This window comes from Ascaphus truei, chromosome 3 (genome assembly GCF_040206685.1).
Source record: "Ascaphus truei isolate aAscTru1 chromosome 3, aAscTru1.hap1, whole genome shotgun sequence".
Lineage (NCBI taxonomy): Eukaryota > Metazoa > Chordata > Amphibia > Anura > Ascaphidae > Ascaphus > Ascaphus truei.
In genome coordinates this window covers 211880963-211904499 of record NC_134485.1, presented here as the reverse complement: position 1 = coordinate 211904499, position 23537 = coordinate 211880963, and the positions used below count along the sequence as shown (strand labels likewise).

The following is a 23537-nucleotide window of genomic DNA, read 5'->3' as shown; positions in this document are numbered from 1 at the left end:
TAGCAGAGATGTTAATGCTTGTTAGCAAAACCTGAGCTGGAATGCACCAGGCACCGCCCTACTTGAATGCCTAATTAGTATGCACTAAGACAAGTTATGCAGTAAGCTAATATAGGTTTTTAGAAGACATACAAATCTTTAATATTTAATATTTAAAATACAATTAAACAATCAACTTACATTATTTCAAACCTATAGTTATTTCATGGTGCATTATGCAATATAATATTATTGAAGTTGAGCCTTTGACTAAAAATATGGATTATTCTAAACAAAGAATCAATTAAGGACACTCTAGAATAACTTGATCTTTTAAATAAGATGAACTATAAGTCCACAGCACACAGAATATTATTTTACCAATGCACACAATACAGCATAGATCACAATCACGGATTGCGTGACATCTGCTAAAAATGTTGAATAAAAGTTACATTAATTACAAAATATTCCATTAGGTTCTCTGGCTTCCAGTATGCTTGTGTGTCCTATCTACACACGCCTTGCTGATCTATAGCTTTAAGCCTTGTGTTTATGCTACGCATTCAATAAAAAAAAGTTATAGCAAATCGGTTACGGAGTACATTTTGCTGCATTAAAACCAGAAAGATTTGAAATTGAATAATTAACCCTGTGACTATAAAGCGAAGGGTGGTAGCACATTCTGGCACTTCAAAAGTGGTTTTAAACACTTGGGGCAATTTACACTGCAATGATAACTAATGCTTTTACATAGACACTTGTATACTCAGAAGCCTCTCAACAACCAAAACTTACACGACTGTCTGCTCTGTTGGCTGTGTGCTCTTCCCAATAAATTTGAGTCGGCACTAGTGGCAGCTCTGCAGTCCTCCGAATCGCTGATCAGATGGATGCAGAGCTCCTGCTCACAGCAGCACAATGCAGCTAAAGGAAGCAAGCACAATCCTCAGCCAGCAACTGCAGGTGCAAGCTGGAGAAATGCCCACAAGCTAAAGAGGCCCTTTTGTACAAACTATGTATTGATTCTGGATGGGAAAACAACACAGTGGTAAGTTTTATTTATGACTAAAAACATGAAGTTTATAGGTCATAGCATGTATAGCTGATGTTATTGCAGTAAATGTCACATCATTGACATGTAGTATAACATTAGGGGCTCATGTTTTAACTTTGTGTAATAGAAGTACAGAACAAAGATATATAGATAGGATACATAGATATGTATTATTTTTCTTTTCCATATGTGCAGTAAAGTAGTAGGAAAATAATCAGCAATTTTATCACCCATATATGGTGCAAAGTCGATTTTTTTTTGTGCCAGCATAAATTCAGGTATTAAGTCAATACAAATCATAACCAAATGATTATATATATTCCAATGCAGCTATTTATATCTCATAGCTTTGTTATATTTATCTATCTATACAGTGTATATAGATAGAACAAAGCTATGAGATATATAAATAGCTGCATTGAAATGCTTTTCACAGCTTTAAATAAATCTGGAATAAAATTACTGCAGCAACAATAACACAATAGTAACTAAATCATGTGCATCTAAGAAATCCACAGAAATAAAGCAAATATTACTCAAAACGTAAATAAAACTATAGGTAAATACAGGTAATACTATATATTGTATATCTTTTGTATAAAAGACATGATCCTTCTTGGTATATTAATTAATTTGACCTTAAATATTTAATGAAAATTGTAGTGAACTTAAGATCTTTACAGATCTTCTACTCGTTTGTTGTTGCAGGCAATGATGGATTACCCTACAACAAAATCCTCACCAGGATTCTTCATTCTTTTATGCTCCATACCAAATATTTTATGCATTTGCCCTTTGAAGTGTTCATGCTCTGGAAACAATAGAAATGTTGATTGCTCTGGCAGAAACATGACTGCATTGCCACATGGACTCCAGGACAACGTTACAAACCTTAATCTGTCTCACAACCACTTTGCTAACCTAGATCATCAATTAACTTGGTTCACTAATTTGAGGTCACTTGACCTTTCTCACAACACGCTCAAGAACCTTCCTTCTCATCTGCCCAAATCCCTCTGGGAACTTTATGCAGCAAACAACAACATTAAAGTTATTCATAAACTTGACACGGCTCATCAGTGGAATCTCAAGGTGTTGGATGTATCTAGAAACCAGTTGCAGAGGACTGTCCTCATAAACAATACACTGGGTAGCCTGCAGCTTCTTAATTTAAGCAGCAACCAACTCTGGACAGTTCCAACCAACATGCCATACAACATACAAACTATTGACCTGTCAAACAACTCCTTGATACAGATCTTACCAGGAACAATGGTAAGAATGCCCAGCCTTCAAAAACTTTACCTGCACAGCAATAGATTCACTTACATACCTAGCAATGCCTTTGATCAACTCACTCATTTACAAGAGATTACGCTCTACAATAATCCATGGTCTTGCAAAGAAACACCAAACATATTGTATTTGTTAAAGTGGGTGAGGGAAACAACAAAGAGCGTCAAAGGTTATCCATGTGCTAATGAAACCAGCCACAATGCCACCATATATCTGTCATCTTTAACTGAAACATCAGATGAGGTTGTTGCTGGTAATCCATTACTAAATGCAACTACCTTGCTTTTTCTGGAGGCTCAAGAAACAAAATTGTACAAGCAGGTTCGATTTTCAGAAGCTGCAACTGCAGCTCCTTTAAATATGACTAGTATGTTACTTGCAAGCACAGACTTCTCCTTACTCACAGACGAAGAAGGTTCTGCAGATGAACTCATCAATTTGAATTCAGAAACCTTCAGTAACAAAGATGCTCTTATTATAAGCTTAGATGACCTAGAAAAGACTGAGACATCTGATCCCACATTGGGCTTGACTATTAGTACAGGAATGGCAAAAAAGTCACCCGAGTTTGCTATGCAAAGCACAACGGCTTCTGTGGTGATACCAGCCACCACTATAAAACTAAAAGATCATATACCTTCCTCAGCACATAAAGATAAGCGTCTTGCATCTCATTTTCTAATACTGCTACTGGTTCTCAGGATGGTCTAAAAGGCATGTTTTACTTAAGTCAGGAGACAAATTGTATTAAACATTTCCCCAAATATTTTGACAAAAGAAAGCTAGTGCCATGTATCCATTCACTGCTATGACTTATTTTATTTAAAAGCTGATTGTAATTAAAAAGTTAATAAAAAATACTGTTTACTTTAAAAATGAATATACACTGTGTAATGTCACTGCACCAAAGCACTGAAAGTTCATGTGCAGATGTAATATGTTCATAAAAAAATAAACATTTATGAAAATGCTGTAACCAACGCTTGCTGCGATATAGTAGGTTATTCAGCAATTAACAATGCATACCCTCAGTTTCAGGGAAATTTGGGTGTAAAATTATTATGCAGGGAAAACATAGCTACCACTTATTTTGTAAAATAAGTATCTCTTTATACATTTTATATTGCTGTAGCATTTTGTCCCTGTTTAAGGATGCCCTCCACTTGCACAAATCAGTATACATTGCTTGTTCAGGGATATTTGTAACCGTGTTTTTCACAGTTAGGTTTTTCAGACATACATCTGAAAAACCTTAAGGCTGGTATTTTACTAAGCTCTGGTGCGTGTGCGCGGCAATGATAAATACCGGTCTCCATATGACAGTTTATCCCGTGCCGACGCGCGCGCACGGCAGACAGCGTTGGTGCAGCAGCTGTGCGGAAATTCAAAGAAATTTGGATTTTTGAGTGGCTGCCGTGCCACGTGACACAGAGCCAATCATAGTGTGGCCTACCATTGTGACATCATAGCCACGCGCGTCATCGTTTGGCCTATGGGCACTAAATGCGCCCGCACGCCCTTACTATATTACATGCCTAAATCCGCAAAACGTGAAAAATCCTATATATATATATTTTAATCAGTTCTGTAGTATTAATAAATAAATAAAAATGCAGACAGTATTATCTAACTCCTGCCATTTGTTATGATTGTTTTAATGTACTGATCATCCTTTGGTTGCTACAGCAACCATTTAGAAAGTTATATCCATTCCCTCTTTTGAAACAGACTGACACCTGTTTGAGCTCTGCCCTTTGGCAACAAAGTATCACAACTAGATCTGTTGCTGTGTTCCAAACAGCAGACTGTCTATTACACTGAAAGCTTCCAACAATAATATGTAACAGTAATATAATGTTACATATCAGCTGCAGCATTTCACAGCCTGCAGCCCAAAGTTAGAAGGCGGCCATTTCGTTAGTCACACAATCAGAATTTTTACAGATGACAGTGCACCAAACGATGGTCAGCTTAGGTAAGAATGTAGAATTATACACTTGTCACTTGCATTACAAATAAAAATAAGAAAAGGACAAAAGTGTGTGTGTGTGGGGGGGGGGGAGATGTAGTATTGCTGCTTAAAGATGTTACATGCTTTTAATTCAATGAAACCCCAATATATGTTGGTAAGTGGCAATGTACCATCAATTGTTATATGCTATAGATCTGACACAAAGTATATGTTGTTACAAGAGCTGTTCTTTTTTAGATGCAAATGGAAGAAATATTCTTCCAGCATAGTTAGATTTCTAATAAATCCAAAATAAGCAAAAAGCAAATCTGGTGCGGTTTCTACAAGTTCTTAGTACAGTTATTTTAAAAAACGGGATTTAGGAATTTCAAGCAGCAAAATCAGAGGCCAGAGAAAACCATACTAATTGCTTTTTAAATGAAGATCAATCTTACATAAACTTCCAATGCTACAAACCTTATTCTACAGACTGTAGAACATTATAAGCTGGGAGAAGTCACTTGGAGTGGTGTTGTAAGCATGCACTTTTTGGACACTTATGACAGCAATCATTGTGTTGCTTCCCTCATTTCTCATAGTAACAGTTTTAAGAAAAGAAAATGTACAGTATGTAGTCAAATATATAGAGACCATTGGCAGCTCTAAAGACACTTAAATCCCAGCACATGTGGAAGGGATAGTGGTTATATGAGGCAATAAACGTAGTATGAAATGGCTTGTTGTCAGCAGCCTTCACGTGCAGGGGTATTATAATGATCAGGAGACAGTGTATATAAGTGTGGCAGTCTGTATATCTCTCCGTGGAAGCGAGTAAACCTATCTCGCTCTGTACAAATTGCTGGCAAGAAAATATCTCATAGTGGGTAAATGATTTGAAATTACCTCTGTTTGTCCTGTGCGATGTTGTAATCTTTGTGTCACAGTTGATCCAGGGAAAAGTGTGCCATAAAACAGGGGGCCCAAACTTTTTTCCCTGCGCCCCCTGCTGGCGGTCCCCTCTCTTCCGCGCCCCCCTTAACCCGCACTTACCCGCCCTCCGGCGTCATGACTTCACGTTGCCATAGCAACGTGACGTCACCTGACCTCGCGGCGTCATTTTGACGCCGCGTTGCCATGGCGATGCAAGAAGGAAGCCGCCAGAGTCACGGGTAAGTATGGTTTACCGAGGCCCTGCAGCTCCCCCGGCACTTAATTTAAGTGCCTTCGGGAAGCGCGCGGGGCCTCTGTAAACCCCGCACCCCCCCGCCGGCAGTCTCGCACCCCCCAGTTTGCGCACCGCTGCCATAACACATACGCTGTATCTCCAAAGCTGTATACCGACAATGAAGCAAGAAGCCAGTCCTGCACTGCTGCTGCGGGTCCGTCCAATCAGAAAGCAGAATCAAGAACACTGTAGAGGATTGGTTAGATACTCGAACAAGCCCCAAGCACTCACAACTCACCGGGGTAGGAACAAAAATAAAATACATTTTATTAAACTACATAATAAAAGTAGGAGAAAGCGCTGTTAGAGCGTGAAACGTGTGGGAGGAGAGTTTTGTTTGTTTTGTCCCAGTATGTCTCCAGTTTGTCACTTTTATTATGTAGTTTAATAAAATGTATTTTATTTTTGTTCCTACCCGGTGAGTTTTGAGTGCTTGGGGCTTGTTCGAGTGTCTAACCAATCCTCTACAGTGTTCTACAGTATGTAGTCATACTAAAACAAGGGTGAAATATTTCACGTCAGTGAACAAAAGCCAAGAAAAAAAAAGCTCATCAACGCTGCAAAAAAAAAAATCTAAGAAAGGCTGCATTTCTCTTTTGTCTGGTGTATCCATATGTAGGATGCATAACAAAAAATTAACAGCGGGTGGTACTTTTGAATAGCACATAACTATATAAATGAAAATTGTTCATTAAGTACGCACAAACAGCAGCCATTTAGTACTTCCATAAGTTTTTCTGGTACAATTATGTATTTAAAAAACAGACTATAGAAAATTCCAATGAACACCATAGCTCATTTTTAAACATGATACTACTCTGCACCCCTTTTACATCATACTTCTTCAAAATCTATGTTACGGCCAAGAGCTGCTCTAAAAGACATTTGCAAAACGATTTGTAAATGTAAAAAAAAAGCCACCAGGCACATTCATTCCCATGAGAGAAAAACCTCAGAGACCCCTATTTCTCAGCATTTGCCCGCAATCTTCAAGCCTGGAGGGTCCAATTTTGAAGAATTGGGCCAAATTGGCACAGCACTGTGTTGTGTGCAGTGTTTTGTGGGATAAGCGAGCCCAGTGGGGGGGAAGGGGGCGAGCGAGAGGAGGGGGGGGTGAAACGAGGGGAGGGATATTGAATACAAGGTGGGAGTGGGATTTGAGAGGGAGGGAGATTGAGTGATGGGTGCAGGGGGGAGAGAGTGAGCGAGAGAGGGTGTAAGAGCGGGAGGACGTGTGATGTGGAAAGTGAGAGGGGTGGAGAAATACAAGGGAGAAGATAAGAGGGGGGTATGTGAGAAGGGGGAGAAATATAAAGGGTGGTGAGAGCGAGGTGGTGTGTGTGAGGAGGGAGTGCACAAGAAAATATGGGGGGGAGGAAAAGATTGCAAGGCCACAGACACTGGGGGCCCTGGTGGAAACTCTAGTCCAGGGCCCCATGAAAGCTGTCGGCGGCTCTGAATAGGTCTTAATACCGGTAGGTTAAAGGGAGGTTCCCTTTGCCATGTTTATGACCTGTGGGAACCACAATTTTCTTGGCCAATTGGGAAGAACTAGGATTACTTCCACCTTGTATTTTTTTCTTCTCCATCTTCTTTAGCACCCTTGGAATGAGTGGAATAGAAGGGAACAAGGCCCAAGGAAAGGTGAGTGCATCTATATGTGCTGATTGCAGATGAAAATTCCTTGAACAAAAGACTGGGACTTTTTTGGTTATATTCATCGCCATAAGATCTATGGATTGACACCCCCATTTGTCTGTTACCTTTAGAAAAATCCCTGTGAAAATCTTTAAAGATGCTCTTTTACCAAACCATGTGTACTTCTGTAATATGTTGTAGATTTATTTTCTACCCAGGTAAAAATAGCTTCTGCAACTTTCCATAACGACTTGCTTCTTGTTCCTCCTTGTCTGCAGAAATGTGTCACGGCAGACTGGTTTGTCAGATGTCACTTTCACGCAAAGGCCTTTTAAAAGGCCTCTTGAAAGGATTCTAAAGCTTTTATGTATATAAATATATATAAAAAAAAGTGATTATGAGTTTATCCAGGTCACTGGCCATAGCCTGAATAACTGGTCCCAGAATTGGGAGACCCAGCCGGTGATATTTGAATCCGTGGATAAAATGGATAAAAAGACCCAATCGGGATCCAGAAGAGACCATCCTTCTAGAAGATTGTTTCTTTCCAGCAAGCATTTCAACTGATTCATAAAGAAAGATGTATGCTTTGTAGTTGGTCAAAAGGGTCCTTGAAGAAGTTTAACTGAAGAGCCCTGATATTTAACCTTGCCCACTTTATTGGCTACCATTTTTCCGAGCAGTCTCAAACAAGCTCCTGCTGTCATAGCACTGGCTCTTTTACTGACTTTTACTCACTTAACTTTTCCCTTGGCTGTTTCAAACATAATTCTGAAGAATTTCAATGGCTCAGTTGGCTCCAGGTGGCTTTTCACTAAACCGTGAGTATTTAAAAAGGTCAACACTATTCTGAGATGCGATTCCAGTATCTCCATGCTTTGGAATTTTATCAGAATATCATCCAGATATAGAAATACAGCTGAAACCCGTTATAACGCGGTAAACGTAACATCTATTGGATTGCATTGTGCAGTAGATGTTAAGTGTGTTTATAGAGTCAGATTATTCAACCCAACCCTGTGTTGTAGCAGCAAGAGAATTGCTACTAGCATATGAAGGGTCATGGGTTCAATTCCTACATGGTATGGTATCAATAAAACAAAAAACCCAAAGAGATAGGGTCATAAGGCACCCCTAGATTATGCACTCATTGCCTAGTAAGTACGAGATGGCTAAAATTAGCCTCTGTCTTAATTAACTGCTAGATAGGTATATAGCAATCAGAGGTGATGGGCTAAAACCAAAAACAATAAAGTTATACTTACCTAGGGTTCTTTGGACTCCACTACGAGGATTCTATATTACGATTTTAAATATTTGAGTGTACTATTATCATGATGTATTAAAACTTTATTATTTTTGGTTTTAGCCCATCACCTCTGATTGCTATATACCTATCTATCTAATTAGTTAATTAAGCCAGAGGCTAATTTTAGCCATCTTGTACTTACTAGGCAATGAGCGCATAATCTAAGGGTGCCTTATGACCCTATCTCTTTGGGTTTTTTGTTTTGTTAACTCTTACCCTTTGCACCTGCCTTTCTAGGACCCTTTACATTGGTGAGCAGTCTGATTCATCAGTTTATTTGATGGTATGGTATCATTAATAATTATTTTATATAATAATTGATAAAATAAATAAAATCATTTATAATCAACAAGTTATAAATTATAATTAAAATAATAAATGTCACCACCAACCCTGTGGTGTAGCAGCTAGAGAATTGCTACTAGCATATGAAGGGTCATGGGTTCGATTTCTGCATGTTTATTATATAAAATGTGTTCACTGTTGGACTATTATTGGTCAGAGAAGGGTCATGTGAGCCTCCTTTGCACTCGAAAGTCAAATTGAAAGCCGCACACGTGGACGCAGCCTGATGAAGCAGGGAGAGGAGAGAGCTGCAGAGAGGAGACAGCTGCAGATGACGGGTAAGTCAATAAAGCATTGAATGTTATTTAAAAAAAAAAAAAAAAACTTGGAATGTTTATAAATCGGGAGCCACACAGACCGCGTTATAGCGGATCCGCGTTGTAGCGCTATAACGGTTGAGCTGTATCTGGATGCTTTGCTTCCTCAACTCTCCGATTAGGGTTACCAATAATTTTGTGAAAGTTCTTGGAGCCGTTGCAAAACCAAAAGGGGAGAGCTGCATACTGTAAATAAAGGAGAAATTCCAAACAATGGAGAAAAAAAAGTGATGCACCACGAGAAATGATGCTGCCAAGCATGGAAAAAATATTTGATAAAAATTATTTATTAAATGGGTGACATCATTGAGAATAGATGGGGTGCGCAAACTTCTGTTGCTGCGCCCCCTTGCCTCCACTCCCCAGGTGCTCACGCCCCCCCCTCCCTGTCGTGAAATGATGTGACAACACGGCGTCATTTGATGTGCGTTGCCATGGCGACACGTCATCTGAACCTCAGTAAGTTCAGTTGCAGAGGCCTCACGCGATGCCCCAGGATATAATTTAAATGGCCGTCAGTGCAGCAGAAGAGGCCAAAGATGTAAAGTTCTGTGAGGGGGAGGAATCATATAACCCGACTGTCACGAGATACAATTGTTGCTAGAGAGAGGGCAGGGCTCAAAAAGTGGTGTGCCAGAGCCTGTTTCAGAAGAGGAAGTAACTTTGTAAATGGTTGCTATAGAAACAAAAAAAATGCTGGTTACATTATAATATATTAAAAATGTCATTCAGAGTTGTTAAAAAAATATGCTACAAGTTTTTTCTCATAGTACAGAACTGATTTATTAAAAAAAATGTAGGATATTGCTCGGTCTGCAGCTTTAAGTCATCATTGACTGAGTACACTTATAGGTTTAGATCCTTGGTTAATAAATGTAAAAGAAACAAACCAAACCAATGTGGCTACCTAAACATGTAGGGGAAATAAATACAACGGAAAAGGCAGGTATTTATGTCAGAAGGCACAAACCACATTATTTAAAAGAAATAAGGAATATAACAAAAGTTGCAAAAGGGCAATCAGAATAACTAAAATTAAGAACAAGAGAAGGCTTGCAATGGAAAGTAAGATCAATCCTAAGCAGTTATTTAAGTATATTACAAGTAAAATAATTATAAATATTACAACAAAATGAGAGAACAACCATTAACTGGCATTTGGCTAAATACAAAGTGCAAACTCATGTAAATAAAGCAATGGGCCCTATTGCCATACACACAGGGGTCCTTAAGAAGCTTAGCTCACATCAATAATTGCCAGACCAATACATTTAATATTCAAGGACAAGGATAGTTTCACAAGATTGGTGTAAAGCAAATGGGGTGCCTTTATTTAAACAGTGAGCTAGATTCACTACCAGGGAATTAATGACCCGGAAGTCTGACAACAACAATAATGGGGAAGATACTTGAAGGTTTATCAAGGAATAATATCCAAGAATACCTTTTGGATAACAAAATTAGAAATGGTCTGCATGGATTCATGAGTGATAGGTCAGGTCAACCTAACCTTTTAGACGGAGGCAATGCAGATGATGTGATTTACTTAGATTTAGCAAGGCTTTGATTACAGTATCACATAAGATGTTCGTGTACAAAATAAAAGGAAATTGGTCTGAGTGACTATACTACCTAGATTGAGAACTAGTTGAATGGTAGGCCGCAGAGAATTGTCATAACTGAAACATATTCATATTGGCTACAGGTGTAATTTTAGTCCCTTAAGGATCACTACTGGGGCTACTGCTTTTTAACTTATTTATTAATAGCCTTGGAGGTAGGTATAGGGAGCAAAGTATGTGCTGACGAGACTAAATAATGTAAGGTAGCAAATTAGAGCAGGGTGCATTTTCTTGGATAAACTGTCAACTTGGGCAGGTAAAAGGCAGATGAGATTTAATACAGCTACATGTAAGCTTATGTATTTGGGAGGCAACAATAAACATGTGTCCTACAAACTAAACCAGACAAAATTACCTGTATGTCAACCATTGAAGGATTTAGGAATGCTGGCAGACAACAGCCTTGGCAATAGTGTTCAATCTCGGGAAGTAGCTGCAAAGACTACCAGGATATCATCATGCATAAAAACGCAGTATGAATGGAACTGAAGACAGTAACAAATCCTTAGTAAGACCACACCTTGAATGGCAAGTACAGTTTTGGATACCTTGCTATAGAAAAAGATGATTTAATGGGAAAAAGTACAAAGCCACCAAATTTAGAGAAGGGAAAGGAGGTACCATTTAGAAATATATTTAAGGTCAATACAAGCCATTTTCAAGGGACATTTCCGTGCCTAGCACAGTACAGATGACACTGGTTTATCTATAGTAGAGGAAAGGTGATTTCACCATCTACAAAGAAAAGGCTATCTAACAGAAAGCGGAATGTAAATGTGGCACTTACTACCCCTGGTGATTGATGGCAGATACAGGACATCTTTAAGAAAATATTAGACATTTTTTTGTAATGTCAATTTATACAGGGACATGAATTTGATTTAATTGTAATTAAATATTTATGTTGCTTCTCTCTGAAATATGGACTCACCTATGCTGACACACACACACACACACACACACACACACACACACAGCTCATACTGTACGTACACAGTCCCTACAATGACACTCACTTCTCCATATATACTTATTCCCTTCACACAAACAGCTCTCATGTTCTTTTATATCTGCGTAGTTGCTAGGGAGGGCTTATTGAAGTGAAACTTCTTTGCTGGCACCTACAGAGTTTTTTGGGAAAAAATCCTTACCTTGTAAGGAAAAACCGTAATGTGGGTGATGTCACGCTTCTAATGGGCGCATGCCCATTGCGCAGAAGAGGAGCTCGTAGGCCCCACCACGCATGCGCAGTACCACCCTTGTCCACCAAGTACATTGCCACTCCCCCCTCTTCCAGCACGCATGCGCACTAACGGCCGTGGGCCTCTGCGCATTCGCACGCGTCACACAGGCGGAATTCAGTTAGTATAAATATATTAGTGCCGTGCACGTGCGTTCTAAGTCACACTTCTTTGTGTTTTGTCACTGAAATGGTGATTTTTTTTAAAATTAAAAATCAAAACAATCACAAATACAATGTGTGTGACAAAAGACAAAGAAGTTTCACTTAAAATGCGCGTGCTTGGCACACACCCTTTTTTTGAACCAAACAATGCTAATTGACTAGTAACAATGGCAGTGTGGACTAAAGATGGTGATCCCTCAAACAAATTGACCAGTCAGGATGCAGTATGCAAATAGAAATTATTGGCCTGCCACGGTCAGACAAGAGGCAGTTATTTTGCATCCTTATACATTGCAATAAATCAGTGAAACTGATGATGCAGCGACAATGTTATCGAGACTACCAAGTAATGTCTACACAAGCTAAAGTAAGATAAAGCTTAGAAAATCCACGTTTCCTACGATGGTTAGAGACTTTGTAAACATAAAAAAACTATATTGTGCAAAAATGAGTGGAAATATAAGAATCCCTGGCTGCAGTGGAAGCATTGCTAAGACTAAGAGATAATGGGGAAGGACAGGGTTGCAGACCTGTCTGAGACATGTGACTGTCCTAGTGATATTTTTATTTTTCCACAATGAAAAGGTCGAGTGTTTTTGTCACTTTAACTACAATAACTTAACAACCTATTCCAGCTTCACATTGCAAAGACAGTATAACTCTTTCCTAAATCTGTCTCGGCTTCCCCCCTGCTGACATCCCTCTCCTGGCTTCCTATCAAATCCCGCGTCTCGCACTCAATTCTCCTCACTTTTAAAGCTTTACACTCTTCTGCCCCTCACCACATCTCAGCCCTAATTTCTCGTTATGCACCATCCCGACACTTGCGTTCTGCTCTGGATGTCTTCTCTCTACCCACTTTGTATCCAAAGCCCCCTCCCGCCTTAAACCTTTCCCACTGACTGCCCCACACCTCTGGAATGCCCTTCCCCTCAATACCCGACTAGCACCCTCTCTATCCACCTTTAAGACCCATTTTAAAACACACCTCTTTAACGAAGCATATGAGTAGCTCTGTGGCTGATACTATACACCTCATACATCGACCTCAGCCCCTTGCAGACGCACTTATCAGAACACCTTCCTACTGTCTCTGTACGTTGTTCCTACTTACAAATTAGATTGTAAGCTGTTAGGGGCAGGGACTTCTTTCCCCAAATGTTACTTTTATGTCTGAAGCACTTCTTCCAATTATGTGTTATTTGTATAACTTGTTATTTATAGAATTATGTCAAGTATATTACTTCTGTGAAGCGCTAAGTACATTAATGGCGCTATATAAATAAAGATATACATACATACTTACACTGATGAGACCCAAAAGGTGGAAAAAGCTGTCTGTGAGTAGGTTTAATGTCTATGCACTTCTATAACCCAGGCTGTGCTGAAAAGCTGTGTAATACTGCAGGCAAAAGCTTATAGGGATCAATGTTTAAATGGATAAGAAGCAAAAAAGGTGACATTGTGTGCTCATTTGTATATCATATCCCAGAATCCCTGGCTGCAGTGGAAGCATTGTATGCCAAGAGATTATGGTGAAAAGCAGGATTACAAACGTGTCTGAGACATGCAAATGTACTTATAAGTGATATTTGTATGTGCTGTACACTGTACGGTGGAGGGTTTTTGTCACTTTTGTACCTACCATAACTTATATAATGTGTGGTTACATAGTTACATAGTAGATGAAGTTGAAAAAATACATATCCATCAAGTTCAACCTATGCTAAATTTAGATGACAGAACTTTAACCTATTCCAGTGAGATATCATCCAAAGATATCATATACAGGGAAAATGAAAGTAATTTCTGATGCCAAATAATAGCAATCACATTTCTCCCTGGATTAACATACTTCCCATGTCTACTTATTTGGTATATCCCTGTAGAAAAAAAAAAGGTTGGACCTTTTTTTTTTTTGGAGATATCTAATGTATCCACCATCACAGTCGCTATGGGTAATGAATTCCACATTTTAACTGCCCTTACTGGTTGAAATATAAAAACAGACTTTGGACAACTGCAGTGGTTTAGCCAACTGTGGCAAACATACGGCTATGGAAAACGGCCTCATACATTCCACAGTGGTGATCCAGAAACAGTTCAGTGACTGTAAAGGCTTCAGGGGATTGTGTGTGTATGTACTGCATGTGTGTATGTATGCGCATGCTGCTGACGTGACATTACCACGTCGAGGAGTTACAGGGAGTGACTGAGGAGTTCCGACAGGTCTACAAGCTGGACGCAGGCATCCAGCTGATTTACTGCAATCTCCAGCTGATTTACAGCAATCAGCGTGCTGCGAGGCTGAGGGCCCAACTTCGTACAGTGAGGTGTTCGTGCCGCTACATCGCATACGAGACCAGACGTGTTAAGAGATTTTCGGCTACAAAGACTCCAGTCCTCCCGCTCCCTCAGTGCAAAACGACTCCAGTAATGAGCCTTTACTCTATATGCCTTTATATTTTAACCCTGTTATAAGTGCATGCCCTATTGTTTGGACATTTCTCTTTTAATAAATCCCCTAATATTTAACAGTTATGCTATGGAGCTTGCGCTTTATTTTTCTGTAGGTATTTCTGTGGTTGGCTAGACCACATAAGAAGCTGCCGTTTGGCTCCATGTGATCAGCTGTTTGGACGAATTCAATGGACTATCCTCTCTGTGGTAACTGGTTGTGGTGTTGTGATTTAAGTTATTATTCATTTGTAACAATTTCTTTTCCTATTTAATTGATATTATTGGATATTTATAATATTGTTTATATTGTTTTTTTCCATTTAGTATTGTTACATGTTGACTTAGCGCTACTATTTGTTTGATTATATATATATATATATATATATATATATATATATATATATATATATATATACACACACATACATATATATATATATATATATATATATATATATATTATAAATACACATACACATACACACACACACACACACACCAATAGATCAAAGAAAAAGCGCCAGCTACGGCAGGAAACACGTCAGTGTTGCTTCAGTCTCTTCACGGGCACTATGTCTTAATACATTTTTTTTTTACTTTGATCCTGCCTCCAGTTCTCTTTGATCTGCTGTGCTCCCATGTTATTTTCTCTTCTACTACTCCTAATTCGGCTCGACGGGATGCACGCAAGGATGAACTAAATGGCTTCTATCCATAGAAGTAGTCCATGAGCACAGCGTTATTTTCTTATCCGGCTTACTGCCTTTGGGAATTGCTTCAACTGTCTATTTGGATCTAAAGTTGCTGGGTTTCCCTATGATTCCTTAGGCGCGCGTATAGTGTCAGCGACGGGCGACGTCACCCGTCGCCGTTAGCGAAAGTTATATTTCGCTTTGCGGCGGCGTCACGGGCGTACTGGCATTTGATTGGTTCAGGGGTTGTCACATGAGGCGACAGCCCTTGAAAAATCAAATATTGCCAGCTACCAAAATTCGCGACACAACGTCGCTCCGTCGCGCTTACTATAAGCGCACGCGGCAGCAGGGCATTTGTTTTTGGGCGGCGTCGCCATCACTATACGCGCGGCCCTATGCTGTCCTTGCTGCTTGCGGGGCTGCAATTGGTTCCTATCCCAGCATACTTAATATTTGATCTAGTATCCCAGTTCAGACTACGGATTTCATCATGGTATCTGCTAAAGAAATGATCTAAATCTGCACCTTAAATTGACTTGATTAAGGACATCCTGCAGCACTACATGGAGATTCACTTCTCCTAAATATTTATTAGGTGATAATGGTGAAAGGCAGAGTTTTAGACGTGTCTAAGACATGTGAATGTGCTCACAAGTGATATTCTTTATTTGCTATATGCTATACGGTGGAGGTTTCTTGTTGCCTTTTTCACCCACCATGACTTAAAACATGATGGATGGATGGATGGATATATATATATATATATATATATATTAGCCAATAAAGAATATCACTTGTGAGCACCGTTTGCCTGGAATATCCATGGTTGCACACCTGTCTAAGACATGTGAATGTGCTCACAAGTGATATTCTTTATTGGCTACAGTATATGCTAACGGTGGAGGTTTTTAGTCACCTTTTTCACCCACCATAACAAAATATATAAACACTTTTTTTTTTTTTTTTAAAACAAAGCCACCACTAAATAGAGTTCTCTCATATACAAATATGCAAAAAGGGGAGGAGCATTGCACTTTAAATGCACAATCATGAAAAAGAAAAATAGGTAGTACAATACCTCTTGTCCAACATGTAATTTAAAAACTAAATCATAAGATCAGCAGGAGAACCCTGTGATTTAACTATTTATGCATCCAATATTTGGTATCCAGAGCTACGTTGGAAGTGCATAGAAATTTAGGTCTGGCATCTTTGTTTTAAAGATCCTCAAACTTCATATGATGATTATTATATTACTAGGAATGGTGCTGGAATACTGACTGGAAGCAGCTTCATGGTGTTTATTTAAAGTTGAACTCGTGTACTATAGTTATACATTTTAATTAGAACTGTAACCCATTTTTATTCTACAAAAACAGCATTGATGGTACTGCATTCCTAATTTCTTCTGGCGATTTATTTTTCACGATCAGCCAGAGAAATGCAGTAACAACTCTAGTTTGGCATCAGCACATATCCTCACACCTGCACACAGCAAAACGACTGGATAACTATTTAACATGCAGTTCCAAGATTAGCACAAGATGTGACCTACTTACCTTCTAGCAATATAGTAGAAAACAGGATTTCCAGCTTTTGAAGTCCCTGCTTGGTAAAATATATTTAGTGTTTTTAGCGCCTTAAATTCTTCTTTTTCGTGTACCTGGTGCCTATTGAAACAGATGAGGTCACTAGTCGGTGATAATAAAATGACAGGAAAACACAATACAAAGATGAAAAACAATTCAGTTTAATCTGCTCGCCCAGTTGGGACACCAACCACCAGACAGACATTTAGAAGTTATGATCTGACTGGCACCACTCTTGGGGAGGTGTGGCGGGGGGGGAGGCGGGTCTGTTTTACCTGGTCATGAATTCTTCAAACTTGGAGCTTGTGAGATTCAGACTTGACCAGTGTGTGTCGGCCACAGGCTTATGTTCTGGGGGGCCAAGGTAGGCAAGCAGAGTTGCCATTTTGTCAAAAGGTCTTCTTCCAACAGCCTTGTGGTCCCTAAAAGGTAAAACAAAGAAAATTATACATACATACTAGTAACCTTCACAAATTGTAAAAGTTACTCCCAGTAACTTCAGGCATTTGTCATCAACGTTTATGCAGAAGATACAAAGAAAAGATTTTTGAGGTTGTACCCACAATTGATATGGGCAAATGTATTAAAATTCGGTTAGCAGCTTCTAATTTTTTTCTCTCTCCAAAATTTGAATAAATAGCAAACTTGATGCAATTTTTTCCCAATTTTTATGTTTGGCTTGTGAACTTTGCCTGTAAATGGTAAATTCTCCATACGACCTTGTGTGTAAAAAATAAATAAAAAAATTGAAAAAATTGAAAATATATTATAAATAAAACCAAATATTGGATCTCTACTGGAGTAGAGGAAATTTTACCGGAGATTAAAAATGGGAAGGGATTCTCCTATATTTTAACGGAAGCGGCAGGTAAAAGGTGCAAGCTCTCTCTCTAAAAAAAAAAAAAAAAGGTTATTGGAATAAAACAAAAGCAAAATACCATGAAAGGTATTCAGCGCCTTTATTTGCTCAATGTCCGCAGAGCTCAAATTTTATGTATTCAAATTACATTATTTCCTATCGCCATCAAAAACTAAGCGGCTATTTACTTGGTGCTACATCATAAAAAGTTGGAGTCATTTCAGCTATAGTAAGTAGGACACTGTATATGAAAAGATGTCAGTAAACAAGAAAGAATATGTTTACAGCAGTAAAACGTGAAAAATCCTATATGTTTTTTCCCCTCCAATAAATCAGTTCTGCAGTATTACACAATACTATCTGCATTTCTTTAACGCTTAATGCCATCTTTAATGATTTTAATGTACTCATCTTTTGGTTGCTACAACAACCAATCATTTGGAAAGTCATACCCACTACCTCTTTTGACACAGGCTCCGAGACACTTTTTTTTTTTAGCTCTGCCCTTTGGCAACAAAGTATCACCAACAGATCTGTTGCTGTGTTCCAAAGAGCAGACTGTCTATTGCTCTGAAAACTGTAACAATAATGTGTTACACTTTATAATGTTACATATCAGCTGCAGCATTTCACAGACTGCAGCACAAAGTTAGAAGGTGGCCATTATTTTAGGCACACGGTCAGTATTTTAACAAATTTATAACCGAAGCACCAAACGATTGCTAGTTTGGGTAAGAATGTAGAATTATACATTGTTGCATGCTGTACATAGGAAAATAATTAAAAAAAAAAAAAAAGGAGGGAATGGGGGAGAGGGGGGAAGGGGGGGAGAAGAATGTAGTATTGCTGCTTTAACACAGGAATGAAAGGAACATTTACCTGTTACTGGAAAGATACTGCCCAATCTTCTCCTGGTTGTTCCAGAGCAACCGATGCAAGGCAAGTACATTCCCATCAGTAATGAAGGAGAGGCTGTGATTAATTGTATCACTTGTAGGGCAGTTATTTGCTATGTCAAAGAAAAACCTAAACAAAGACAACCTTACATTACTATACACCTTTCCCGCATAGCACCTCGCAAGAAATAAACAAAGTGCTGTATGATAAGGCAAAGCAATATTCTGTACCCAAATACACCTTATTCTTTATAGTAAAGTAGAACCTGTCAGGAAATAGCTTTTTCCCTTTTTTATAAACACACAATGGACTGAAACATTTTTTTTTTTTTTACATTTTATTTTAAAAAGTGTTTTCTTTTTCAACGTCAGTATGGTTGTTCCTCAGTATGTTTTTATTTTGGTCATCATCAAAGGACCTAATATGAAGGGCCATGAATGTGATTTACGAAAACTTTATAATTTCATCCTTCATCGATCTCATTGGAATAACCAGTGGAATATATGTTCCTTTCCCTATACACAGTACTTTTTCTGGCACGATTTCGGACTTTGGAGCTAAAAGCGAAGTTCTTAACATCTTGAGTTAGGAAACTTCAAAAAAATTAAAAAAAATCTCAGAATTGTGCTACATTATAGTTTTCACTCAACTACAATATTCTATGATAAAAGGAACTGGTACTATAAAAATCATGCATATGCATATTGACAGCATCCACTACAGGGAGGCAAAGCACACACCATGCATCACTTCAGAGAGCAACAATTATTTTTCCTTTTCAGGACACCACAGCTTTGTTTCCCTGTCTGAAAATCACTTTTCTCATCCCACATAAGCTATAACTTTTTTTTCTCAATAAGGTAAAGTTGCAACATATTGCAATGTTACCTTGCAACCCATAATCTATTTTTCTTACCTCCGTGCAGCATCAAAGTTGCTTTTGACAAAATCATTAAAAGGCCGCATGTGCTCTTCTTTAGTGAACAAAACATGGTTGGCAATGCTCTGGAGAATCTTAATGAGAAAATAGTCATGGTTACTAACAAGTCTTCACCAACTACAATTGTTCAAAGCACTAGAAGAATCACTGCTAGATCTTTACCGCCACAAAAGAATCACATTGACAGTGAAGAAGAGTGATTCCCAAACATGGAGGGGGGTTTGAGAAGGGGTTCACAAAAATAAATTGGTAATGGCGGTTCCCAGGTAGCATAGTGGGTTCCGAAACCAGTGTGGGGACTATGCACCTCATAAGGTCAAACTGTATCTGGGTGGTATAGCGGTCTATTACAGCAGGATCATCAAAAGTCGTTCCCTGCAATGCTTTGATGCCACAGCAGTAAGGAATTGTGGGATGTGACTGTGGAAGCTCCCACAGTGATTGAAAGTCATTCCACCCATGCTCTGTGCTCACACTGAGGTGCAGTTTGGAGCCTTATTATGAGCTGAGGACACTATGCTGCCTGGGATCGGTCAAACTGTTTTGTCAGCAATAATCTGATGAGTATGCAATAAGACTTATTAGGCGTTTCTAGAAAGGGTCCTCAAGGTAAAAAAAGGTTGGGAACCACAAGGGTAAATCATATTTATAAGTAATCAAATGCATAGAAATGTACTCATTTAGAATTGTCAGCACAATAGAGGTTGAACAGTTTCACTGCCAATCAAGGTATATTTGCGGCTATACTATTATTTAAGAAATGTTATGAAAACAAAAATAAAATGGTCAAACGGCTCAATTCTATACTGTGTGTCATGCAAACTTATAGTGCTCTACATTTCACCTTTGACATTAACTTCAGGCCACGTTCAATCCTTGGTGGTGGCTTTTTATCCAAAATTCCCGCTTCATAAGGGGAGACAATGGCAGGATTGATGAACCTGAGGAACATGGCACTTCCTACAGCCCCGATACTATTCTGTGGAAACCTTTGACTCACAACCTACAAAATAAAAAAAACAGAAAAGGGTAGAAACTCTAAGCATACTATTTAACAGAAAACATGGAGTCAGGAAAATTACAGATTTAAATTAATATCTCTGCCATGTACATGTAAGGCATTAGCGATCTAATTTCGTGACAAAGCACTGAAAAAAATCTTCTCTGAATGATAGAAAATATTTATCCCAGAATCAAATTTGGCTTTTCTTTCATTAACATTAGAATCCATTGATTTGAAAGCAAAATGTGCCAAGGCATTGTATTGTCGTGTGAATTTTGTTGGTTAAAGCAAAATGATTTAAAAAAAAAAAAAAAAAAATTCTTAGCCAAAACCTGGACTTTATTCTAAATATCAAATGGTCACCAAAAATATCACAATTAAGTGTTTGCTTGAAAAACATGTAAAATAAACACTTTAATTATATCACATATTAGTTGGTAATAATCTTACGATTCACAATTTACGAAAGCACAATTCATACGTCAAAATATGGCCACACCTTTTCTAGTCTTAACATTACAGAATGGAGATATACAAGATACATGGTGGCAGTTCTCTCCCATTCTGGGTGCCTGGCTGAACTTTTAAAGAGTAGCAACTGCACGACCTGGAGAAGCAACTTAAGATAACCCCAAAACATTGTAATCAACGTGCAGTAATAGACTGACAACCTCTCAAACAAATAATCTATATACTGTGCAACCATCTTTAACATATTAAAACCAACCATGCATTTACCAAACAATAAGTGCTTACTTTGAATCAAAACAACTTACCTTATTCACTCGATGTGTTGAAAATTGGGTAAATTAGGCCAAACCAAGGAGGGCTTGAAAAAGGCTTTGCATTGCGAGGACTTACTTAGAAATAGATAGCCCCTTCCAAGAAAAACAATGGTCTACCAACCCCAAGCATCTAGAAAGAAGCAGACCTAGCGCACATCCCAAGTCCCAAGAGTCCTTTCGCCCACCCCTTGCACCAAGTACTGTGAACAAACGCTAAAACAGTAAAGGCAAAACAAATAAAACGCTTTTTTTCTGTATCAAATAGTCACACAGAGAATGCGTAAAACGTAGCAGGATTCCAGTGTGTTAATTGAAATGAAAGCTATTCTGTGCCAGAATTAGTAGAATGATTTTGACAGTGAAGTACTTATAGGCTGGAGTGAAGATGTTTTAATAGAAAAAAAAGAAAAGGGTGGGGGGGGGGGGGGTCTTTTTGTCTTTTTTTAAATTTAATATATTTTTGTTCTCGTTGCTTTTGGGGGAAGGAAATGGCTAATAAAAAGTTCTCCAAACTTACTGATTTTTTGTTTTCCTTTTTTTCTTTTACGGTAGCTTTATTCAGTAGGGAGTGGCAAGTTGCCTACAGGACAGAGATGAGCACAAACAAGTCACAGCACCAACTACACACATCAACAAAACAAAAAAAACAAAATGTGGACTCGCACATACAGTTTACACAATAGAATGCAACATAAACCAGATAATGAAATACAAACCAGCTTTTGTATGATTTTAATATAACCTTTTTATAAAGTAGAAATATATGTTTTTGGTTACCAGGAGGCGGATTTCAAATCAATTCTACCATTTCTGGCTACATTCTTTTCATATCAAAAAACTGCACCAAGATGAAAATATTGAGCACTCATCTGTCTAAGTATCAGCACTGAAACATGATCAGTAGTGTTAGTACTGTCATTAGCCCATTCTGGACAGTGTTCACGTTTGAATGTAAAAAATATATAAACATATTTGATATCAGAAAAAAATCTATATTTTTTAAATTGTCATTGGTGCCAATAAAATGCTAAAAACGAAGGCAAACAAAAGATGAGACTTCTTAACTAACAAATGAATGACTAATACATACTAACACATTATTAGATTACTGCATCTAGACCTGCCCCGTTCAAAAAATAAAAATAAAAAAGCAAAACAAATAGCTTAGCTCTTCAATGATGGAGTATAAAATGTACTATACAGCAACAAGCTGCAGACTTTCAGAACAAAAAATAATTCTTTAAAAAAAAAATGTAAAAAAAACAACAAAGAGGGGGGGTGTAAATTATAATCCACTTTCTGCATAAAAAAAGCACTCATGGCTGCTCTATATATATATATATATATATATATATATATATATATATATATATTTACAGTTACAGTATTGTATCATATATATATATATATATATATTTTTTTTAAAGCTATATTGTCTTCCAGCTATGGATTTTAAAGAAAGTGAAGTTACTAGTGTTAACACAACCTGCAAGGGGAACAAAACTGACACTGAAACGCAGGCTAATAGGCCGCAACATCATAATTTACGGTTTCCTATTGGACGGCAATTAAAATCCACTCAAGAAACACTGGTAACTTAACTTGTAAGCATATCTGAAACGGGGATGCTCCCAGGGGCCCTGTAGAAATAGCGCAGGCCCCGACCAACAGTAATTTGGTGCTTTTTCAGCTACCCGGAAATTATCCGGACCCGGCAGCAGGGGGCCGAGACCGGCAGCAGGTAATTTCAGGGCAGCTGAAAATAGTTAAACACTTCCTTACCTGCAGCTGGCGATGGAAGAGCGGTGAGGAAGACCGCGGCGACATTCGAGACCAGCAGCAGAAGTCCTGGTGGTGGTGGCGGCAGCTGAAGTCCATCCGGTGGGAGCAGCAGGAACCGAGCGCACAGCTGATGCCTGTGTTAGCCGGGGAAGCAAGTGACCGAATCAGGAGTGTTCCTATTGGACAGCTGGCTCCTCCCCGGCTGTCCAATAGGAATGCTCCTGATCTGGTCATATGCTTCCCCAACTCACAAAGGCATCAGCTGTGTGCTCGGTTCCTGCTGCTCTGCTGGATGAGCTAGGACTTCAACTGCTGCCACCGCCACCAGAACTTCTGCTGATGGTCCCAGATGTCGTCGCGGTCTTCCTCACCGGTCTTCGGTC

The 23537-nt window shown here is 38.6% G+C and overlaps 2 protein-coding genes across 15 annotated transcripts in view; one reads left to right on the top strand and one right to left on the bottom strand.

The window, feature by feature from the left end:
- The window catches only part of NF1 (neurofibromin 1), a 197324-nt gene that overhangs the window by 68656 nt on the left and 105131 nt on the right, over positions 1–23537 (bottom strand). For 11 of the 14 annotated variants that reach the window (XM_075590031.1, XM_075590030.1, XM_075590036.1 and 8 more), the window contains 6 exons: positions 21890–21952; positions 20429–20587; positions 19561–19658; positions 18627–18773; positions 17164–17310; positions 16859–16969 (listed from right to left, as the gene is read on the bottom strand). In XM_075590031.1, the coding sequence (XP_075446146.1) occupies positions 16859–16969; positions 17164–17310; positions 18627–18773; positions 19561–19658; positions 20429–20587; positions 21890–21952 (725 nt within the window). The remainder of the gene's footprint in view (positions 1–16858; positions 16970–17163; positions 17311–18626; positions 18774–19560; positions 19659–20428; positions 20588–21889; positions 21953–23537) is intronic. The other 3 variants (XM_075590034.1, XM_075590042.1, XM_075590044.1) reach the window with 1 other exon arrangement.
- OMG (oligodendrocyte myelin glycoprotein) lies at positions 897–3308 on the top strand. Its single transcript, XM_075590026.1, has 2 exons — positions 897–1030; positions 1745–3308. The coding sequence occupies exon 2, from the start codon at positions 1748–1750 to the stop codon at positions 3041–3043; it is 1296 nt and encodes a 431-aa protein (XP_075446141.1). The 5' UTR covers positions 897–1030; positions 1745–1747; the 3' UTR covers positions 3044–3308.